Raw genomic sequence first — 18,659 nt, forward strand, 5'->3', positions numbered from 1 at the left:
ACTTTGAAGAAGAACCAGTCCTTGTTGTAATAACGGTTGAAAGCAAAAGACCAATGAATTAATGAAACTAGTTTTTAATCTATGATCTGACGTCCTTAATAATAACAATATAGTTCTTTAATATATCTTTTCCATGATAGGCCATAGTAGTTTCAAAACCTCAATTACAAAATAATCTTCTCACCTCTTGTTCTTTAATCAGGTGTTTACCAACTTCTAACTTTTCTTATACCATCTCTTTGTCAAACTCAGTACCCATCCTACCACTTCCCCCTCAATTTGCTGTCATGAAGTGATCTCCTTCTCCTTTGAAATTCTCTAGGGAGGGTCTACATATTTTGTCATTTAGAATGTTTAACTTTGCAGTAACCTCTTTTATTCCTAATCTTGTTCAAGACCTCATTCAAGAATTCATCCTTGACTAATCATTTTCTATGAGTATGTTTTCTTCTAAACTTCTATATACAATCTAAATTCCATTAGTGGCTGAATAAACCCAAGAAAATTCATCCACTCTGGCAGAGTCTCAGTTGCCTAATTTGTAAAGTGGGGACGACATTATGTATTTCAGGTAGAAGCTGCAAGAATTAAATTCATCATCTGTATTAATCCTCACAATCATTTTTTTATAAACTTTGAAAGATAAAAATAATAAATGATAGTAATTACAGGAATAGTGCAGGAAAACCCACTATACTTTCTAAAGAAATTATACCTCATGCACACACTCACATGTACTACAGAAAGAAACGCTTGTGACACATCCTGTTCTTCTGCAATATAGTTGAAAGCTCGCCAAAGAGCGACACCGACATCGTCTGCTCCATCAACTTCATCATCTGTGTTAACAACGAACACAAAACCAATTCTGGGAAAAGAAGGTGAAGAAGGAATGTCACAACTACCCCTTGAGTCACAACCAACCACCATTTTTAAACATTACTAGACTATAACATCTAGATGGACGGAATGTGTTAATAGAGGGGGGAGGGGAAGTACTTAATTTGAAAAGGTTTGATTTGTAATGTCTATTCACCAACATCCGCCTACCTATTGGATTTTTCCAAACTGTCAAACTCTCTCTGATGGTGATATTATTAAATGATTGTGTTTTTCCAAGAAAAAAAAAAGGGAAAGTGTATTCTTAACCCAATCCCAGGGAAATGGATCCATCTATAAGCACCCAAAGTGATGAGATCACTCTCTCAGGAAATAACGGGATAAATGAGATTACCAAGCAGCTTTGATTAACATAGTCAATCATAAAGGTAAATGATACTTCACAACAGAGCTGTGTTGTGTTGGGCATTAGAGACCACCACTGCTTTGAATCCCACATTAACACTCGATGCAATACTCCTTAATACAACATGAATTTCACAGATTTCCTTCAGTTGATAGTTTAATGTTATAAACTGACAATTACCTAAGAGGAATTTTGTGATAATAGAGAAGTTCAGCAAGTTTTATAAAGTCCAAGGTATATTCTTGGGCAGGATCAATAAACAGAACCTAAAAGAAAGTAGATAGTTTATAATCACTATTTTGTTTTAACATTTTGGAATTTTCATGAAATTCAAGTTTAGTCTGATTCCTGTAGCTAAAAGTATGAAATTCAAGGTACAATCTTTTTTTAAAGAAATTTCTAGCAATACTAAAGAATTTTATATAAGAACTTCACAGATAATGAAGGATTTCTAAAGGCTGCACATCTGAATAAGACATGGAATTTAATTACCAGATTATTCATCCTCTTTCTGAACCACAGCACAAAGAAAATTTTTTTATGTGAAGTGAAATATCATATTCTAAATGTGCACTGGATTTTAATATTTTTAAAAGATAGTAATTGAATTTTGAAAAAAAAATAGCATTAACATAACTGCTCTACCTTGCTGTAGGAAATTTGTCTTTGTGGTAAAAAAGTATTTTCTACACATTTCAAAGTTCTATAAGGTTATTTAATATTGTAATAGTGAACTCAGACATGGATGGTAAAGTGATATTTATGTGTTTTTCCCTGAAATGTACTAAACTTTAATCATGAGTTCTTTATTATACAGAAGGAAAAAGTTCAATCAAATTCCTTTCAGAAAATGTAAAAGTAACTCACCACCAATATCATATTGGTATTATAAAAGCACATGTAAACAAGAAGAGGCAGATTATGTGACACTGCTGGCTTTGGACAGTCAGTCATGCCACCTTAAGCTTGTTGCATCAGGTAAGTATTTCCTTCTTATTACACAGATGTCTATTTACCAAGAACAAGGTAATCCAAAAAGAATGCTGACATCTCTATAAAAGATGTATATAAAATGTCAAAATAAAACTCACCAAATTATGAAAATTACGCCTTATGGAAGGTACAGTTCCAGGGAACACTGGCTTTAGAAGCTCCCGGCAACTTGTAGGCCATGTAACGTACAGATCATCATTTTCTAGGTCATTGATCCACTAGAAAAGAATCCAGAAATCTTTAAGTATATTAACACTTAAATCATTTTCAAAGCCAATTTTTATTCTATCAAACAAGTAAAATCATACACAGAAATTTATATATTTCTGATTAAATAAGCCTTCTTCTGATTAAAGAAGCCAGTTGAATATTCTTTACATTAAGGAATACATCATGTACAACAATTTTTATTACCATGGCCTTTAAGAGTAAGCCTTCCCCCGCCAGAACAACTGACTTCTATTCAGGTTTGTTTTTCATATTAAAAAATAAAATTGGGGGTGCCTGGGTGGTTCCAACAGTTGAGGGCCTGCCTCTTGATTTCAGCTCAAGTCGTGGTCTCATGGTTGTGGGATTAAGCCCCTCATCAGACTCTACGCTGGGTGTGGATCCTGCTTAAGATTCTCTCTCTCCCTCTCCCAGTAGCCTCCCCCAACCCTCGCACGTGTTCTCTCTCTCAAAAAAAAAAAAAATGAATAGGTAAGATTGCATAGAAATTACTCTCCATAAACTATTTGAGAGAGATAAGTGTTTATCTTAATTATCAGCAGTAGAGGAGGCAATGAGGTCCTCCACCTCCCTTCTCAAATTTAAACCCTCAGACATAAGGAAAATAAAACATGATACCTTGGAAAGCCAATTAGAATCAAGAGGTAACTACTTACACTAGACTAAGCCGCCTGCCTGAAACATGCTAAAAGCGGGTGGAAAACATATAAACCATTGTTTACATGGAGGTAAGGTCAACCAACAATCAAGAGTCAAGGAGTTACAATCCTTGAAAGCAGGAGGCATTAAGGGAAAAGCTCCACGTTCACCTCAATTCTATCCCTAGGGGCATTTTCAAAATTGCAGCCTGGAAGAACTAATTTAAACAGAAAGTGACAGCCATATTGTGCTGGAAAGACAGAAGTTAAAATTAGGGTTTCCTAAATGGTAGGAACTGGGCCAGGGTGGGGGTGGGGAGAATCCAGGAGAGGAGGAAACTGCAGGGAAGAAAACAAACCGTCTTTATACAAATTCCTCTCATTTGCTGACTACTAACCTGCACACGTGAGCATACACACACATACCCGCCTCAACACTGCCAGAAAAAAAAAAAAAGAAGCTAGGGGCAATGGACACTGGGAAGTTGAAACTGCAGCCAGGGCATGGTAATAAGGAGACAGAAGTTGAAGTTCAAAGTGTTAAGACTTTGGTAAACACTGTACTGTGCTTTGAGAAAAGGAGAGGGAGGGCTAGCCCCTAGAAGTGAGACACACAGCAGAAGAGCTCTCACAAAGCCCAGAAACCTGCCTCAACAGAGCCAGGGGAGGCCTGCTGCCTGGACTGCTGGGCAAACCTTACAAGCCTTTGCTTCCGTGACTTTACATCGGCAATTTGGGGCTCCTCTCAAAAACTGCCATGTAAATAAAGGACCAAATATTACAACGTAAGAGAAAAACCAGATAACATAGGACTTACACAAGGACTTTAATGATTTATATATTAAAAAAAGAACAAAAATAGGGCCACCTGAGTGGCACAGTCGGTTAAGCATCTGACTTCGGCACAAGTCATGACCTCATGGTTTGTGAGTTTGAGCCCCACATCGGGCTTGCTGCTATTGGCATTAAACTCGCTTCAGATCCTCTGTCTCCCTCGCTCTCTGCCCCTCTCCTGATCATTCTCTCTCCCTCTCCCTCAAAATAAATAACTTTAAAAAAATAAATAGAAAATGGATGGATGGATGGAAAATGTTAAGAGAAAAACCTATTTTTTTTAAAAAAAGCCTGCAGGATATTCTAGATTTTACTTAGTTTTTTTAAAAAAATTTTTTAAAATGTTTATTTTTGAAAGAGAGAGAGCACAAGCAGGTGAAGGACAGAGAGAGAGGGAGACACAGAATCCGAAGCAGGGTCCAGGTTCTGAGCTGTCAGCACAGAGTCCAACATGGGGCTCAAACCCACAAACTGTGAAATCATGACCTGAGCCAAAGTCAGTTGCTTAACTGACTAAGCCACTCAGGTGCCCTGGGATATTCTAGATTCTAAAACTCTATACTTAAATCCTAATTAGTTCTTACAGTTCTTAACTGTAGACTGGACATGGAGGAAGACAGTGATAAGTCAGCTGGAGACAGGTCAATCAAGTGTATATTAACTAAAGTACACAGAGAAAAAAAACAGTGCAAAAATTCAAACAGAGGGTAAGAGAGATGAACGACACAGGCAAACGGTCTATCACATGTCCCTGAAAGTCCCAGAAGAAAGGAGGGAGGAGACCATTGGGACTGAAGAAATTAGGCGGCTTCTGCAGTGTTCTAGAGGTTTTGGAGAGCTGAACCAAGTCAGAGGCAGTGGTTTCAGAGAGAAGACTGAATTCACAGACACACACACAGAGGGACAAGTAAGAGGGAAAATCTAGGGTAATTCATGGCTTTCAGAAAGGAGCAGCATACCAACACTGAGACAGCAGCTGTAACAGAAGCAGGCTGTTGAGGGGAGAGGACAGGAAAGGGAGACGGTTCAGTCCGGGACGTACTGAAGAAGTCCATAAAGACACGCGGGCAGGGGTAACTGGGTCAGCTGCAACAATTTCCATTTTGTGGTTAACAAGTATGATGGGGATCTGTGATTAGCTTACTTCTGCTACCATCTGTCCTGGTAATACTGAGGGGAGGGAGAAGGGAGAACTTCAGTCTCCCTGGAAAAGTAGGTAGTGATATATCTTGTTTATGTTTCTGAGATAACTCCTGCCAAGATGTGAAGGTAATGGGAACAGTTCTAAAGATCCTGGCAATATGCTAGGAATCCCCTATGAATTGGAAATCTTTTCGTAGACTCTAGCAGTGTCTAGATCAGTTCATTGTTCTCTGGGAATCCGAGGCCAGTGGAGGAAAAGGCACCAGAGTAGAGGATGTGAATATCTGATCCCCCTGATCACTTAATATTGGTTTTATGTGAAAAACTGGCCTTATAATGCTTTATGTATCTGTCCCACTGAACCTGATTAATGATTGGAGGCAGAGTCACTTTTAATATGGATCAAAATAGCTGGAGGTGTTTACTGAAAATGCAGATTCCTTGGCCGGCCTTCAGACCTACCAAGTAGCAAGAATCTCAGAATAGGGCCTAGGAATCTCCATGTAAAACAAGTGCCCTTGGTGATTCTTACCACAAATACTGCAGTTAGAACAAACACTACAGCAATGGCCCAATTTATAGCATGGGTGCTGGGTAAACTCACCTACGTGATACCCTGATCCACTTTGGAGAACTACAGAGACAATGGAAATTGGGTGCATAGGCCCAGAGACTGAACTGCCCATTTCTCACTTCAAGTAAATTTACAGAAGCAGCAGCAATGAGCTTTGTGAGCTTTGTGAGCGTGACCTCACAAAGCTGCATCGAGAGCCGGCATTGAAATTCCAATGAACTACCTCTATTAGTTTCGTTGGTCGCAACTCTGGCCTTTGTATCTACTGGGCTGCCAAGACACTGAATAAAAGACATTGTTATTAACAGAGTAGAACCTACCAGACAATCTCCTCAGTGTCCTAGGAGCCACACAGGTCAGCAAAAGGACACAAGGCTGGTCATGGTGTTACACGATGACTCTCTTTCTGAGAGAAGCAAAACACTTAAAAGATTTATAATTTATACCTTTGGGTTTTCTTGAGGGAGTGGCATCAGCAAAATGGCTAAGGAATTCCAAAACTCCACCCTTACATAAAAGCAACAAAAAACTAGAAAATCTGGGGTGGGAATCAACATCATAAGAACTATGAAAACTAACCAAAAGCTTGCCGCAACCTTGAGAATACTGAAGAAAAATGGCTGAGTCTCAGTAAGAGCAGTGAGATTTGTGGTGTGGTAAGTTATCCCAGCCCTATCTTCTGCTACCAAGCTTATCAGTAGCTTTGACAACAGCAGCCTGAATTCCAGTACCAATACTGGAGAAAGTACAATGGACCTCATTCTGAAAGAATTCTAGTTTTTGTTTGAACGGTCTGGTGACTTCCTAGAAAACCCACTGAAAACCAGGGCTTTATCTGACTGAGTCATAACAGTGTTAGAGCTGCAAACCCAATTTGAGGAAAACATTTATGGGCAAATGTTTTAGTTACTCCTCCCTGAGGCAACAGAAAACGGTTGGGATGAAAGCAGAGTAGTCAAAATCCAGTGAAGAAAGGTTGGGGAATGAGACATTTTGGGAAATAGGGTTTTAAGACATTCTGGCATATTCCTGGGATTTTCTAAACGGCCCTGCACATGCCCAGGGAAGACTGAAAGGCCCCGAATTCTTTTCTCAGGTTGACTCTGAAGTTCTGTGCAAGCAGGGAGTGAAGGCTGAGGCACATGCACACCGCTTGGCTGAGGGTCTGACCCAAGCTGCCCCTCCTCCCTCAGCCACACACATAGAGCCCCTATTCAAGACTGGGAGGTTTTCTGGGTCTGGGGATTTAAGTAAATCTCTGTCCAAAATTGAGTAGATGACTAGGCTAGAATAACAGAGATTTCCATGGCCACACACAAAAAAGAATATAGACTTTACAAAGTTAGTTCAGAGAAGACACTAAACAAATGATAAAAACAACAGCAAACAGTAACAACAAACCCAGGGAAGGTGAGAATCTGACTTCTAGTTCAAAATGTCCCATGTTCAACAAAAAATTAAGAGGCATTGAAAAATCCTAAAATATACATAAGAAAACAATTCCATTTACAATAGCATCAGGAAGGATAACATACTTAGAAATAAGTTTAACAAGTAGTAGGCTTGTACACTGAAAGCTACAAAAGATCACTGAAAGAAAATAAAGACCAAATGGAAAGGCACCCCATATTCATGGATCAGAAGACTTAATGTATTAAAATAGCAATACCTTCTAAATTATCTATAGGTTCAATGAAATTTCAATAAAAATGCCAACTGTCCTTTTTCCAGAAATGGACAAAATGATCCTATAATTCATAATGAAGGGCAAGGGTCCTAGGAGTGCCAAGATAATCTTAAAATAAAATAAAACAAAACAAATTTGGAGGACTCACAATTCCAATTTCAAAACTTACAAAAACTACAGTAATCAAACAGTGTGGTGTCTGCATAAGGGTAAGATATAGATCAATGGAACTAAGAGTCCAGAGTAAACCCATGTGTCTATGGTAAGCTGATTTACAACATTATGGGGCTTGGATGGGAAATTTGCTGTCATAGACTGTGGGGCCCACTGTGGGTAGCAAGTTACATTCTTAATCTGGATAAAGAATTCATTTCCTCTGCCTGTGCTGACTAGTGTTTGTTTTTAATCTTATCACTGTCATTTTGTGACAAAAACAAAGAATTAGAGCTGTTTTGATAGGATGACAAATGGCTAGGGTGACTTGGGAACTTTAAAGAAAAGGAAATTGAAGAAAATGATCATAAGCAACTCAGGAATATGGCTACATCACGGATATCCCAGAATAGAAGACAGAAAATTGCAGCTAGGGGCAGGGGTAGTTTTGGTGGAATATGACCCAGACCCCTTCATGATGGGGGGTCTGGCACATTAGACTGAAAAGGAATTACAATGCAAAGGAGCCAAGCATACAATTGTATGGTCATTTTTACAGACTTTAACAAAATACTAGTGAAACCTGATGTACTGTGGCAAGACAAGAAACAGGAAACTAAACTATATAAAATTTAAGTTGTGTCTCCTGACGTCTGGTGAGAGAAACCTAAAATGGTTAACCAAGGATGGGAGAATATTCAATGACCTTCTTGAGTTTTTACTCAACTTTTAAGCAAGCAGATTTTAAGAAATAAACTGCCAGGGTTTGTTTTGGGGAGGGTATAAATACAGAGGTCGAAGTAATCTAACTCAGTGACTCAGCTTTTTCTGTAAAGACAAAAAGTACAGAAACAGATCCAGGGGGAGAAAAAGAATTAAACGCAAAGTATTGCTTTTGTTCATGAATAACTGTTTTGACATTAAGGCAACCAACAGATTTTCTGAGTGCTTCCTATGTGATAGGGCCTGTTGGATGCTGAGGATATTTAACAAAGTCCTGGTTTTTATAGAGCTCACATGCCACTGGAAGAAGATTATATGTAAACAAATAAATACATATCATATTGGGAGGTAGCAAATCTAAGCAAAAATCAAGCTGATGCATGAGTTAATTTTGCTTTCACAAACCAAGGTGAAGAGTACTCAAACCCAGAGCTCTGCATTTCTTGCCAGTTTTTTTTAAAGGAATCCAGAAAATCAACTCTCACAAATAATTATCTACTGAAAGCAGACACTTTCCAAGTGGAAAAATAAAAGCATTTGAGACACAAAATTTCCCTTAATAATATGCAAAAAAGGGTATTTAAAAAATTAAGCTATTATTTAGCCTTTAAAAAGAATAAAATTCTGCCACATGCTACAACATGGATGAACCTTGAAAACAGTATGCCTAGTGAAATACAGACAGAAATGGACAAACACTATATAATCTCACCTTTATGAAGCACTTAGAAAAGGCAAATTCATAGGGACAGAAAGTAGAACAGAGGTTACCAGGGAGTTTGGGGAGAAGGGGAGAAGGAGTTATTGCTGAATGGCTACAGAGTTTCTGTTTGGAACGAAGAAGTTCTGGAAATGGATCTTGGTGATGACTTTACAACACTGTGAATGTACTTAATACCACCAAATCACACACTTATAAAGGTTAAAGGAGCATATCTTATACACATTTTACCTCAATAAAAAATTACTTTGATACGCTTAGAATGGAAAAGAACGTCTCCTAAGGTGTCCAAGAGCTGGATCAAGAGAGCTGTCACAGCAGTGCAGTGGGGAAATGGCACTGGGGGGACAAGGGGCAATGGGGACAGCATCAGGCTGCCCTCTCCAGTGGTGACTGGCCTTCGTGGCCAACCCGGGAGGACCAGGATGTTATTTTATAAATGGAGCTGCAAGGTTTCCTTATAGATTTATTTCTTATTAAGAGTAGTCTTGAAGACTACTTTCCTTTTCTTATTGTAGCCCACACTCCCAGTGTCTTCTACAAATGCACGAATGCTTGAAAGTCACAAAGTATTAGGATTACTAACATGGTCACTCCTTTTTCTGATGAAACATTTTTAGAGAAGACATCTGTTAATGGAGCTTAGAGATTTCCAAGTCAAAGTAAAATCTAGCCAATGAGACAATATGGTCTAAAGAGCAGTAAAACACAGTAGCAATAAACATTTATAACAAGGCACTTAGTTTTCTAGAGAATACACTAATAATACACTAGAGAATAAACTAATTAATAACTTAGGGAATATGGCATTTCGTTGTTGCTGTTGTCTTTCCATGATTCTTGGATGGTAGACTAAATTTGTAAGTGAGAAGGCTTTTCAGGTAGGACAGAACTATAAAAACTGAGACACTTCCAAGAAAATCCCTTAAATTTTTACATGAGACAGTTAGCAAGATGTTCAGAGAGGTTATGCCTCTTTACATTAAAAAAAAAAATTTTTTTTCTGGGGTGCCTGGCTGGCTCAGTCAGTGGAGCGTGTGACTTTTTCTTGAGGTTGTGAGTTTGAGCCCCACATTGGGTCTAGAGATTACTTAAAAATAAAATCTCTAAAAAAATTTTTTTCCCCGATCATAGAAAGTAAAATATACCTGCTAAAAATTTGGCCTTTACAGAAAGCATGAAGAAAAAGACCCAACTACCCCTTAAACCACATCACCCATTAATAAGAACATCTTGATACATTTCCTTCTGATCCTCTATCATGTAAGATAATCTTTTTTTACTTAACACGTAAAACATTTTTTTAATTTAAATTTTTTTTAAATTTAAATTAAAAAAATATTTTTTACTTAACATGAGAGCACAGTCATTGTTCCTGACACATCCTTATACACACAATCCTTATAAACATAATTTTGGTGTCTGAATAATACCTGAGCACATGGATATAAAATTTACAACATTTCTCTATTACATACTTAACTCATTTCTATTTTGCTTTAAAAACATGCAGTGGTGATCATATCTTTGGGTATAAACACTTCTCTCCATTTCCCACTATTTCCTTATGTGAGTTTCCAGTGAAATTACTTGATCAAAGTCTATAAATGCTGTAAAGGCACCACAGCCACAACTGCTTCAAAGTCTTTGCCAATTAATGCTCTTTCCGTTTGTCTTTATATCTGTCTATATTTCCTCAATTAAGTTGCAGTTTGTATTATTCATTATTAAGATTATTACATAGTAAAGATATTATCCAGGTACTTGCATTTTTATATTATGAATAAATCATTGTGTCTTCCAAGTGGCTTTTGGAAATAAAGCTTTTGATCTGCTGTCACTTCAAACCCATTTTACTGAAGTCTTATTAATTGTAACAGCTGTCTTGGAGGAGTTTTAGTTATATAATCTGCCACATGATACTTTTATTTTCTCCTTTCTAACTGCCAAACTTTTTTATACTAATGTTAAATCATAATGGTGATATTATGTTGTAATTAGAATGTTCCTAGTTTCACAACTAAAAATTATGTTTTATGTTGGTTTGAGATAAATATTTACTTATTCGTTCAAAGAATATTTATATTTATTGAGTACCTACTAAAACCAGGGGTATAATGGTGAGAGGAAAAAAATGGATAAAAATTCCTACTTTCAAGTTTATATGGTCTAGTAAGAAACAAAGTCCTCAAAGAATCACAGGACAAAATTGCAAAATTATAAAAACTAACTGCCCAAAGTATAAGGAAGGATTGGTAATCGTGTAACAATAAATACATATACAGACACACACGTGTGTGTACGTGGCAGGGTAGAAAGGGTTAACTCAGTGGGCCGCGCTGCTCACACTTTGCACGTTCTGTACAAGGGCTTGTTTCCGTGACAAAGGTCCTCTAGGTTGGCTTCCGGTAACTGAGCCCTTAAGAGGTTCCGACTACGGCCCCTCTCCCTCGCGGAGGACCTCACTGCAGGCTCCGGCAGTCTGTACAGAGCGAACGTGAACATGACAGGATGAACACCTGCCTTCCGTCTGAGGGCCAGGAGCTTGAGTGGCTGACCTCAGTCACCCAGCCACCATATGCCTACACGACAGACCGGCTCCAGCGAGCCTGGTGTGCATGGTCACGTGGGAAGTGAAGCACGTGGGAGCTTGTGCCCGGTCTCCCCTGGACTTCACCTCGTGCTTTCTCCCTCTGCGGACGCCACTCTGTGTTCTGCTCACAACAGCCTGTAACCTCGAGTATGACAACTTCTAGGCTCCGTGAGTCCTTCTGGCAAATCGCCGAACGTAAGGGGATGCTGGGACTCCTCTGCACAGGGCACACAGGAACACATCCTCCAAAGCTGCTCTTGGTCCCAGCTGTTGGGAGCTGCAGCCGGAAGAGCGAGCAGGAGCCGCCCGGCTGGAGGGAGCACGACGAAGGGAAAGTGGGGAGAAGAGTATTTCACAGCTTAGAAACGAAAGGAGGGAGAAGGCCACCGACAGCCTCACGGGCCTCACTCGGGAGGGCATCGGAGCTGCGAGCAGGCGGGGACGTGAGCAGACGCCCAATCCCGCAGGTGCAGCACCGACAGGAAGGCTTGCGGCCACTGTGAACCGGCCAGACGAGCTTGTCGTGATGGTAGGTGGCATCCTTACATTCCACTGATTTTAACAGTGGATGTTCAATTCTTGCTGTCGTTCATGGGATTATTTGTGTTTATTATTTTTTTTTTTAAAGCTGGGACGGATCCTGAACAAGTGAGTTCTTGCGAGGAAACGCAGAGAACAGGACGGACAGGAAAGCTAATACAAGAAATCAGAGGGGAGGAGTCTGTATTTTCACTTTTCTTCGGAATTCTCCTGCAACCTTCTCCAAAATGCTTACATTTATTTGAAGGCCTGCCAACAAGGGGTTTTACATTCAGTCTTAAAGCTACTAAAGGTTTTTAAACTACATGAGGGGCGCCTGGGTGGCTCAGTACATTAAGCGTGTGGGACTTCCGCTCAGGTCACGATCTCCTGGTTAGTAGGTTTGAGCCCCGCATCAGGCTTTTTACTGACAGCTCGGAGCCTGGAGCCTGATTCAGACTCTGTGTTTCCCTATCTGTCTCTCTCTCTGCCCCTCCCCTGCTCGCACTCTGTCTCTGTCTCTCTCTTAAAAATAAACATTAAAAAAACTTTTTTTTTTTTTTTTTAAAAGGAACTACACATAAGCACTTACCATTATAGAAGAATGCCTAATATCTAATGCATAGGTATGGTCCCAAACATGGGATTTTAATTTTAAAAATTTGCTCATATCTTCTTTGCTGATCCCAAGATTGTGAAGGCCATTCACCATTTTTCCTTCTAGTTTCAGCATATCCAAAATTCTTTTAAAGAAAAGAAATGAGTTTTACTTTCATTTGCCACATTAAAAAAAACTTTAACGTTTATAAGTTTCTTAAAGCATTAGAAACAGATTCCACTAGTATTTTTATGAATATCAGGAAAAATATAAAACTTATTAACAAACAAGGAGTTCTAATTATCTAGGGTAAGCTCATGTTGACTTTTTGTGTACATTGACAAAATCTTTCTATTTAAAAGGCAAAGCAACAAGATATATTTATTACACTCTTTAGCAAAGAAGTGAAGATATGCTCATCCCTGAGCAAGCCAAAAATGAAGGGAAAAATATACTAGGTCACCATTTTGGTAAATCAACTAATAAAACAAGGGGACCCATGATATAAAATTTTAGCACAGAAAAAGCCCCATTAAAACATGAAAGTTCACATCTGTTTAGAACACACACTAAAATTTCTCATCATATATGTAACACTTTGAGAGCTCTTAAACACGACAGGAATATTACTGCTAAAAATAACAACATCAATATACAATCCCACTGGCAAAAAGTTTGGGCAATTTGATTCCTTACACTTCTACTGATCAAGCTCACACTGTGTTCCAGGTAAGTCTACGTCCTCCCCAAACAGAGCACACCTCACAACCGCCTCAGGACGTCCTGGTGATGCAGGCGAGGCCCAGACAGGTGGTCTCCTGCCCAGGCCTCTCAGACAGAGCTGGGGTATGAATGCCATAGGAAGGCAGTGCTTCCCTGTATCTGTAAAGGTAAGACTTTACGGGTAGTGGTAAAGTGTGTGTGTGTTTGCAAAGGTAAAGCTTTCCCAGGCAAGAAAGGACTTTATTGCTTTTTGAAACCAAGTGTTAAAATTCATATTTATAATAGTTAACTGAACTGCTTCATCACAAAATCCAACCACGGAAGAAGTCACTTCGCTTTTCAGAAATGAACAGAATCAGAATAAGGCAATGTGTGGATTTCAGAATACCATGCTCAGGCAGGCCTGGAGAGATCTACATTTAGAAGGCTGAGATCTAATATCCGAACTCTTACAAAAGCTGTTTTTTGTTAGTTTTCAGCTGGCCTGGATGACTTGGCTCTGAATGTCTGTACCCCAGGCACTCCTGACCACTGCTTTACAAAGCACCGTTTTTACCCACCCGCCTCCAATCTATGAGAAGATGACATGTATGTTCAAAAGAGCACTAGCTTAGATCCCCCAAATCCCAATCTAATTATAAGATTTAGTCTGGGCTACCATGCTACTTCATGTGAGGCTTCTTGAAATTCTTAACCCCTTTGGTCTAAATTCTCTTATTTTGTAAGATAAGAATTCTGGATTGCTTGCCAGTGCTCTCTCCGTTTTTAAAATTTTATGATGCGGGGCACCTGGGTGGCTCAGTCGGCTAAGCCTCCGACTTCAGTTCAGGTCATCGTCTTGTGGTTCATAAGTTCGAGCCCCATGTCAGGTCCTGTACTGACAGCTCAGAGCCTGGAGCCTGCTTCAGATTCTGCGTCTCCCTCTCTCTCTGCCCCTCTCCGGCTCGTAGTCTTTCTCTCTCAAAAATAAATTAAAAAATTTAAAAAAATGAACATTTTATGATGCTTACTGGTCACTCTTTTTGGACAACTTTAATATTCTCCACAGTTTTTGTATGTACCATCTTTGTTATCCCAACCTAGTCTCCAAGGAAAACCATCAAGAGAAAAACCTTATCGAGTTACACAGTACACTGGAAAGAGCATGAGGTTTTGAATCCTGCTTTTTGCCAGCTGTATCCCTATCTTTGAGTGACATTAGTGTCATTTTCCCATCTAAAAGAGAGAATGGTGATAATCACTGTATAAGGTATTAAGATTAAATTAACTCACTACTGGGCATACAGCTGTCCTCTATAAGCATTAGTTTCTTCCTTGCTCTTTTCAAATCCTGAATTTTGGCTACCAATGGGGAAAAAAAAAAGGTTCTTTAAATATGCTAGGTCTATTTATTAAGAAAATGCCTTATATCTATAGATTGTGAAACAAAGTAATTTCTCATGCTTCTCTTTGAAACGGGTACTATCTTTAGGTTGGCTTAGAGCCCTTCACTGGCTTCTCCAGCCCTGAGAAGACAAAAGGCAAAAATCCGAAACTGGGTCGCGCAAGCTGACCCTTCTCACGTGTGTGGCCTCAGCTTCTTCTGGCTTCTCACTCCACAGCCCGGCCAAAGGAGTCCACTGTCATTTTCTCCAAATACCCCATTGCTTGCAGAACCTCTACTGTCCACTTTGCCTGATTCGTCCTTTAAGTGTTAGCTTAAATTATCACTTCCTTGAAGAAATCTGACATTTCTACTTGTCCCTATGTTCCACCAAGAACTAGTTTAAATCTCTGGAGTTATAACCTCCCAGAGCACTGCACTTTATCTTTTATAATTCACACTGTCATTATATATTTGGTATCAGTTATCCGACTAGACCACTTATTTCTATCTCTACCATTATACCCCCAATATCGACCAGCTTCTGTAGCATGCAGGCACTCAGATATTTACTGAATTGAATTTTAATATTGAATTAATTTGCAATACTGAATTCTAATGCTGCGTGCGTTACAAATACGTATTTATCAAGAGCCCCAAAGGATTGTGAGTCAGATAACTTCAGATACACAAAGAAGCCCCACACAAGCAGGGATATCAAGACGCCTTTGTTCCGTCTGTCTCTTTGGCAGGTATACTGTGGTGACACCACTCAAGCAGAACAGGTTGGTTATCAAAATGCTTAATATCCACTTGGCACCAGCTTGTCTGGTCAAATCTGTGGCTGAGGTGATTGTTCAAAGGAAAAGATGAGTCGGTGGCTCTAGGGCACAGGTGTGAAACACCATTTATGGAGCTCCAAATTTGCTCAGCCCTACCTGCCTTCCTCCCTGGTCACTGCTACAGCCTCCTGCTGTCTAACCTCGCTGGGGAGGAGAGCCAGGCTCGGCCTGGGCCATGACTGAACCACTGCCGGCCTGACCCATGGAGGCTCCAGCTCCTCCCACTACTTCCAGGACCTGAAGGTCACGGTGCATGGTATCAGGCCTCAACAAGCCAAAATGCAATGAGACAGGAGATGGGAAAGAAGCTAATTCCTCACTCCCAATCTTTTCTTAAACAGGCAATTCTGAAGTACTAGTGGCACAGGACCTTGCTCTAGATTCAGGACATAATTTCAGTAATAGGATATTTTCCTTCCTTCTCCTCTCTCCTGAATCACTTCCTTTCATGCTCCACACCGGTTTTATTCTACATGTTCTGATTTCTTTTGGAGAATTTGTTTATTTTGGGCAAAAAATGCCAGAAAACCTAAATATCCTCACGCATTTTCTTTTCCTCGTTGGAGGGAATTACAGTAGTTACGACTAGTGATTTTGTATTACGTGTTGTGCAGATCGCTACCTACCAGGTAGAGGAGCCAAGGGGGCTTTATTTCTTGAACAGCCTAAAGCCTTTCTAAATTACTGGGCAAAATGTTCCTATGAAGACTTTCCTGAAATCTACCCACCATTCTTCTCCCTCTCTCAAAAAAATTTTTTTTAATGTGTATTCATTTTTGAGAGACAGGGGTTGTGCGGAGAAAGAGAGGGACACAGAATCTGAAGCAGGCTCCAGCCTCTGGGCTGTCAGCACAGAGCCCGAAGCGGGGCTCGAACTCACGGACCACGAGATCATGACCTGAGCCGAAGTCAGACACTTAACCGACTGAGTCACCCAGGCATCCCTTTTTCTCCCTCTCTTAAACCCACTTTCACTGTTCCTGAGCACACACGAAGTTTTGTCCCCCTGAAGCTCACAGGCCAGGAGCTAACAACCACTCTACTCTATGTACAGTACTTAGCCTACAGATTCTTCATTATCATTTTTCCCAAGGATCCAACTAAATAAAGAGAAAAGCCTCATTTGAACTACTATGTTTCTCAGTCATCCCTATACTTTCCTACTCTTTCCAAATTGGTAAGAAAAGAAGATAAACATTTAATTAACGGAAGTTCAATGAAAGTTTATTCAATTGAATTAAAATAGAATATCTGAACTAAAGTATTGTGTTTACTCAGTTTACCTTATTAATTTTTAAAGTAGTTTTATGCTTCTCTTTAAATGTAAAATAATTTCAGATTGAGTTTTCTTCTGTTTGACCCTTGACTAATTTATGGATCAGTGGCCATGATAAACACAAGACTTTGTAATTTTGCCCTACAGCATTTTTCAAGAATTGTTTTTGACCTAAACAGATAATACCCTGCATTCTATAATTTCAAATTTCCTTTCTGACAAATACAAGTCCTTTAAACTCTTTCTGTTTTCATTCTTCTGGGGAAATGCGTCATGTTCCTTTCAGTTCCTTTCTGGAGGGTAGAGGTTCTCGGCTGCTCAGCCCAATCCCAAGGAACTTCCCTGCTAACGGACAGACCTACTCATGAAAGACCATTCCCAACAATGTGACAAGTATAGGACGAAAGTTCAGAAACTTCAATTTTCACATCTGAACAGATGTTGCCAAGGTCTCTCCCAATTCTGCGTTCTAAGACACTTGTGAGTACTCCACCAAAATAATAACGGAATTCTACCCATGACAAATACAAGACTTTCTGAAGTCTTGCACAAACACATGTATTTGACTTACCTTTAAAGTAATTATTTGCATTTTGGCAAATACAAAACTTAGGACAACATTTGCCTTTATACAAGTCATAGTTAGTTTGTATCAGTAATTCAATACTTACCTAAAAGGATCATAAGCACTCATGTCCACACGAAGTCCATTTATGAACAGACAAGCATCACCTGGCTGAATTTCAAATCTAGCATGAAGACCCTTGAAATAGAGCAGGGGAATGGTTAACCAAGTCATGTGCCAACAGTGATCTATGCCAGGAGTCAGCAAACTTTCTGAGGGGCATATAGTAAATAGTTTAGGCTTTGCTGGCCACGTCATCTCTGTCACAACCACTCAACTCTGTCCTTACAGCACAAAAGCAGCCACAGACATGTAAACAAATGGGCACGACTATGTTCCAACAAAACCTTTATTTATAAAAACAGGTGGCAGGCCAGATTTGGCCTATAGCTGCAGCAGTTCACCCACCCAAGCTAAGTGATGGAAATCTTATGACAGGTTAGAGATACAAATACCCGAATATTTTGATTCTGCGATACAGGATATTAACGGTCCACTTCAGGGCGCCTGGCTCTGTCAGTTAACCATCTGACTTCAGCTCTGGTCATGATCCTCGCGGTTTGTGAGTTCAAGCCCCGTGTCAGGCTCTGTGCTGACAGCTCAGAGCCTGAAGCCTGCTTTGGATTCTGTGTCCCACCCCCTCTCTCTCTGCACTTCCCTTGCTCTCAAAAATGAATAAACCTAAAAAAAAAAAAAGTTCTAATTCTATGACAATTACTTAATTCATTTTGTCTCGCGTGTGTATGCAGTTATACACACACTTAGAATTTGATAGGTGCCACACACCTAATCCAGGACTCAAAACTTGGGTGTATCTGTAAATATTTGTTGGAGATCACTCTAAGTTCATAAAGGCTTCCATTAAAGACTTATCTCAATGTTGTTTTTTCATTCAGTAAATATCCCCTGAGCACACGCTCTGAGCTAGAAACCACTCCAGGCACTAGAGCAGTAACAATAGTACAGAATGTGACCTTCTTGCCAGTCAGGGGGTCAAATCAACTTTAAAGCCTAGTCTTGCTACTTAGTCACGGTAAGGTTTGGATACAGTTATTTGCTTCGTGTGTCTCAGTTTCATCATCATCATCATCTGCAAAACGGGTGTACTTATTCCCATTTCACAAGTTATAGGCTGTAGATGTGATATATATCGGTGCCTACTCACATATGCGGCACTCAC

At 39.7% G+C, this 18,659-nt stretch overlaps 1 protein-coding gene across 2 annotated transcripts in view; it reads right to left on the minus strand.

Annotated features, from left to right (window-relative positions):
• The window catches only part of UGGT2 (UDP-glucose glycoprotein glucosyltransferase 2), a 185,360-nt gene that overhangs the window by 93,488 nt on the left and 73,213 nt on the right, over positions 1-18,659 (minus strand). For both annotated transcript variants that reach the window (XM_045480866.1, XM_045480877.1), the window contains exons 11-15: positions 17,526-17,617; positions 12,645-12,795; positions 2,338-2,457; positions 1,427-1,512; positions 733-868 (exon numbers count right to left, since the gene is read on the minus strand). In XM_045480866.1, coding sequence (XP_045336822.1) covers positions 733-868; positions 1,427-1,512; positions 2,338-2,457; positions 12,645-12,795; positions 17,526-17,617 — 585 coding nt within the window. The remainder of the gene's footprint in view (positions 1-732; positions 869-1,426; positions 1,513-2,337; positions 2,458-12,644; positions 12,796-17,525; positions 17,618-18,659) is intronic.

Source organism: Leopardus geoffroyi, chromosome A1 (genome assembly GCF_018350155.1).
Source record: "Leopardus geoffroyi isolate Oge1 chromosome A1, O.geoffroyi_Oge1_pat1.0, whole genome shotgun sequence".
NCBI lineage: Eukaryota > Metazoa > Chordata > Mammalia > Carnivora > Felidae > Leopardus > Leopardus geoffroyi.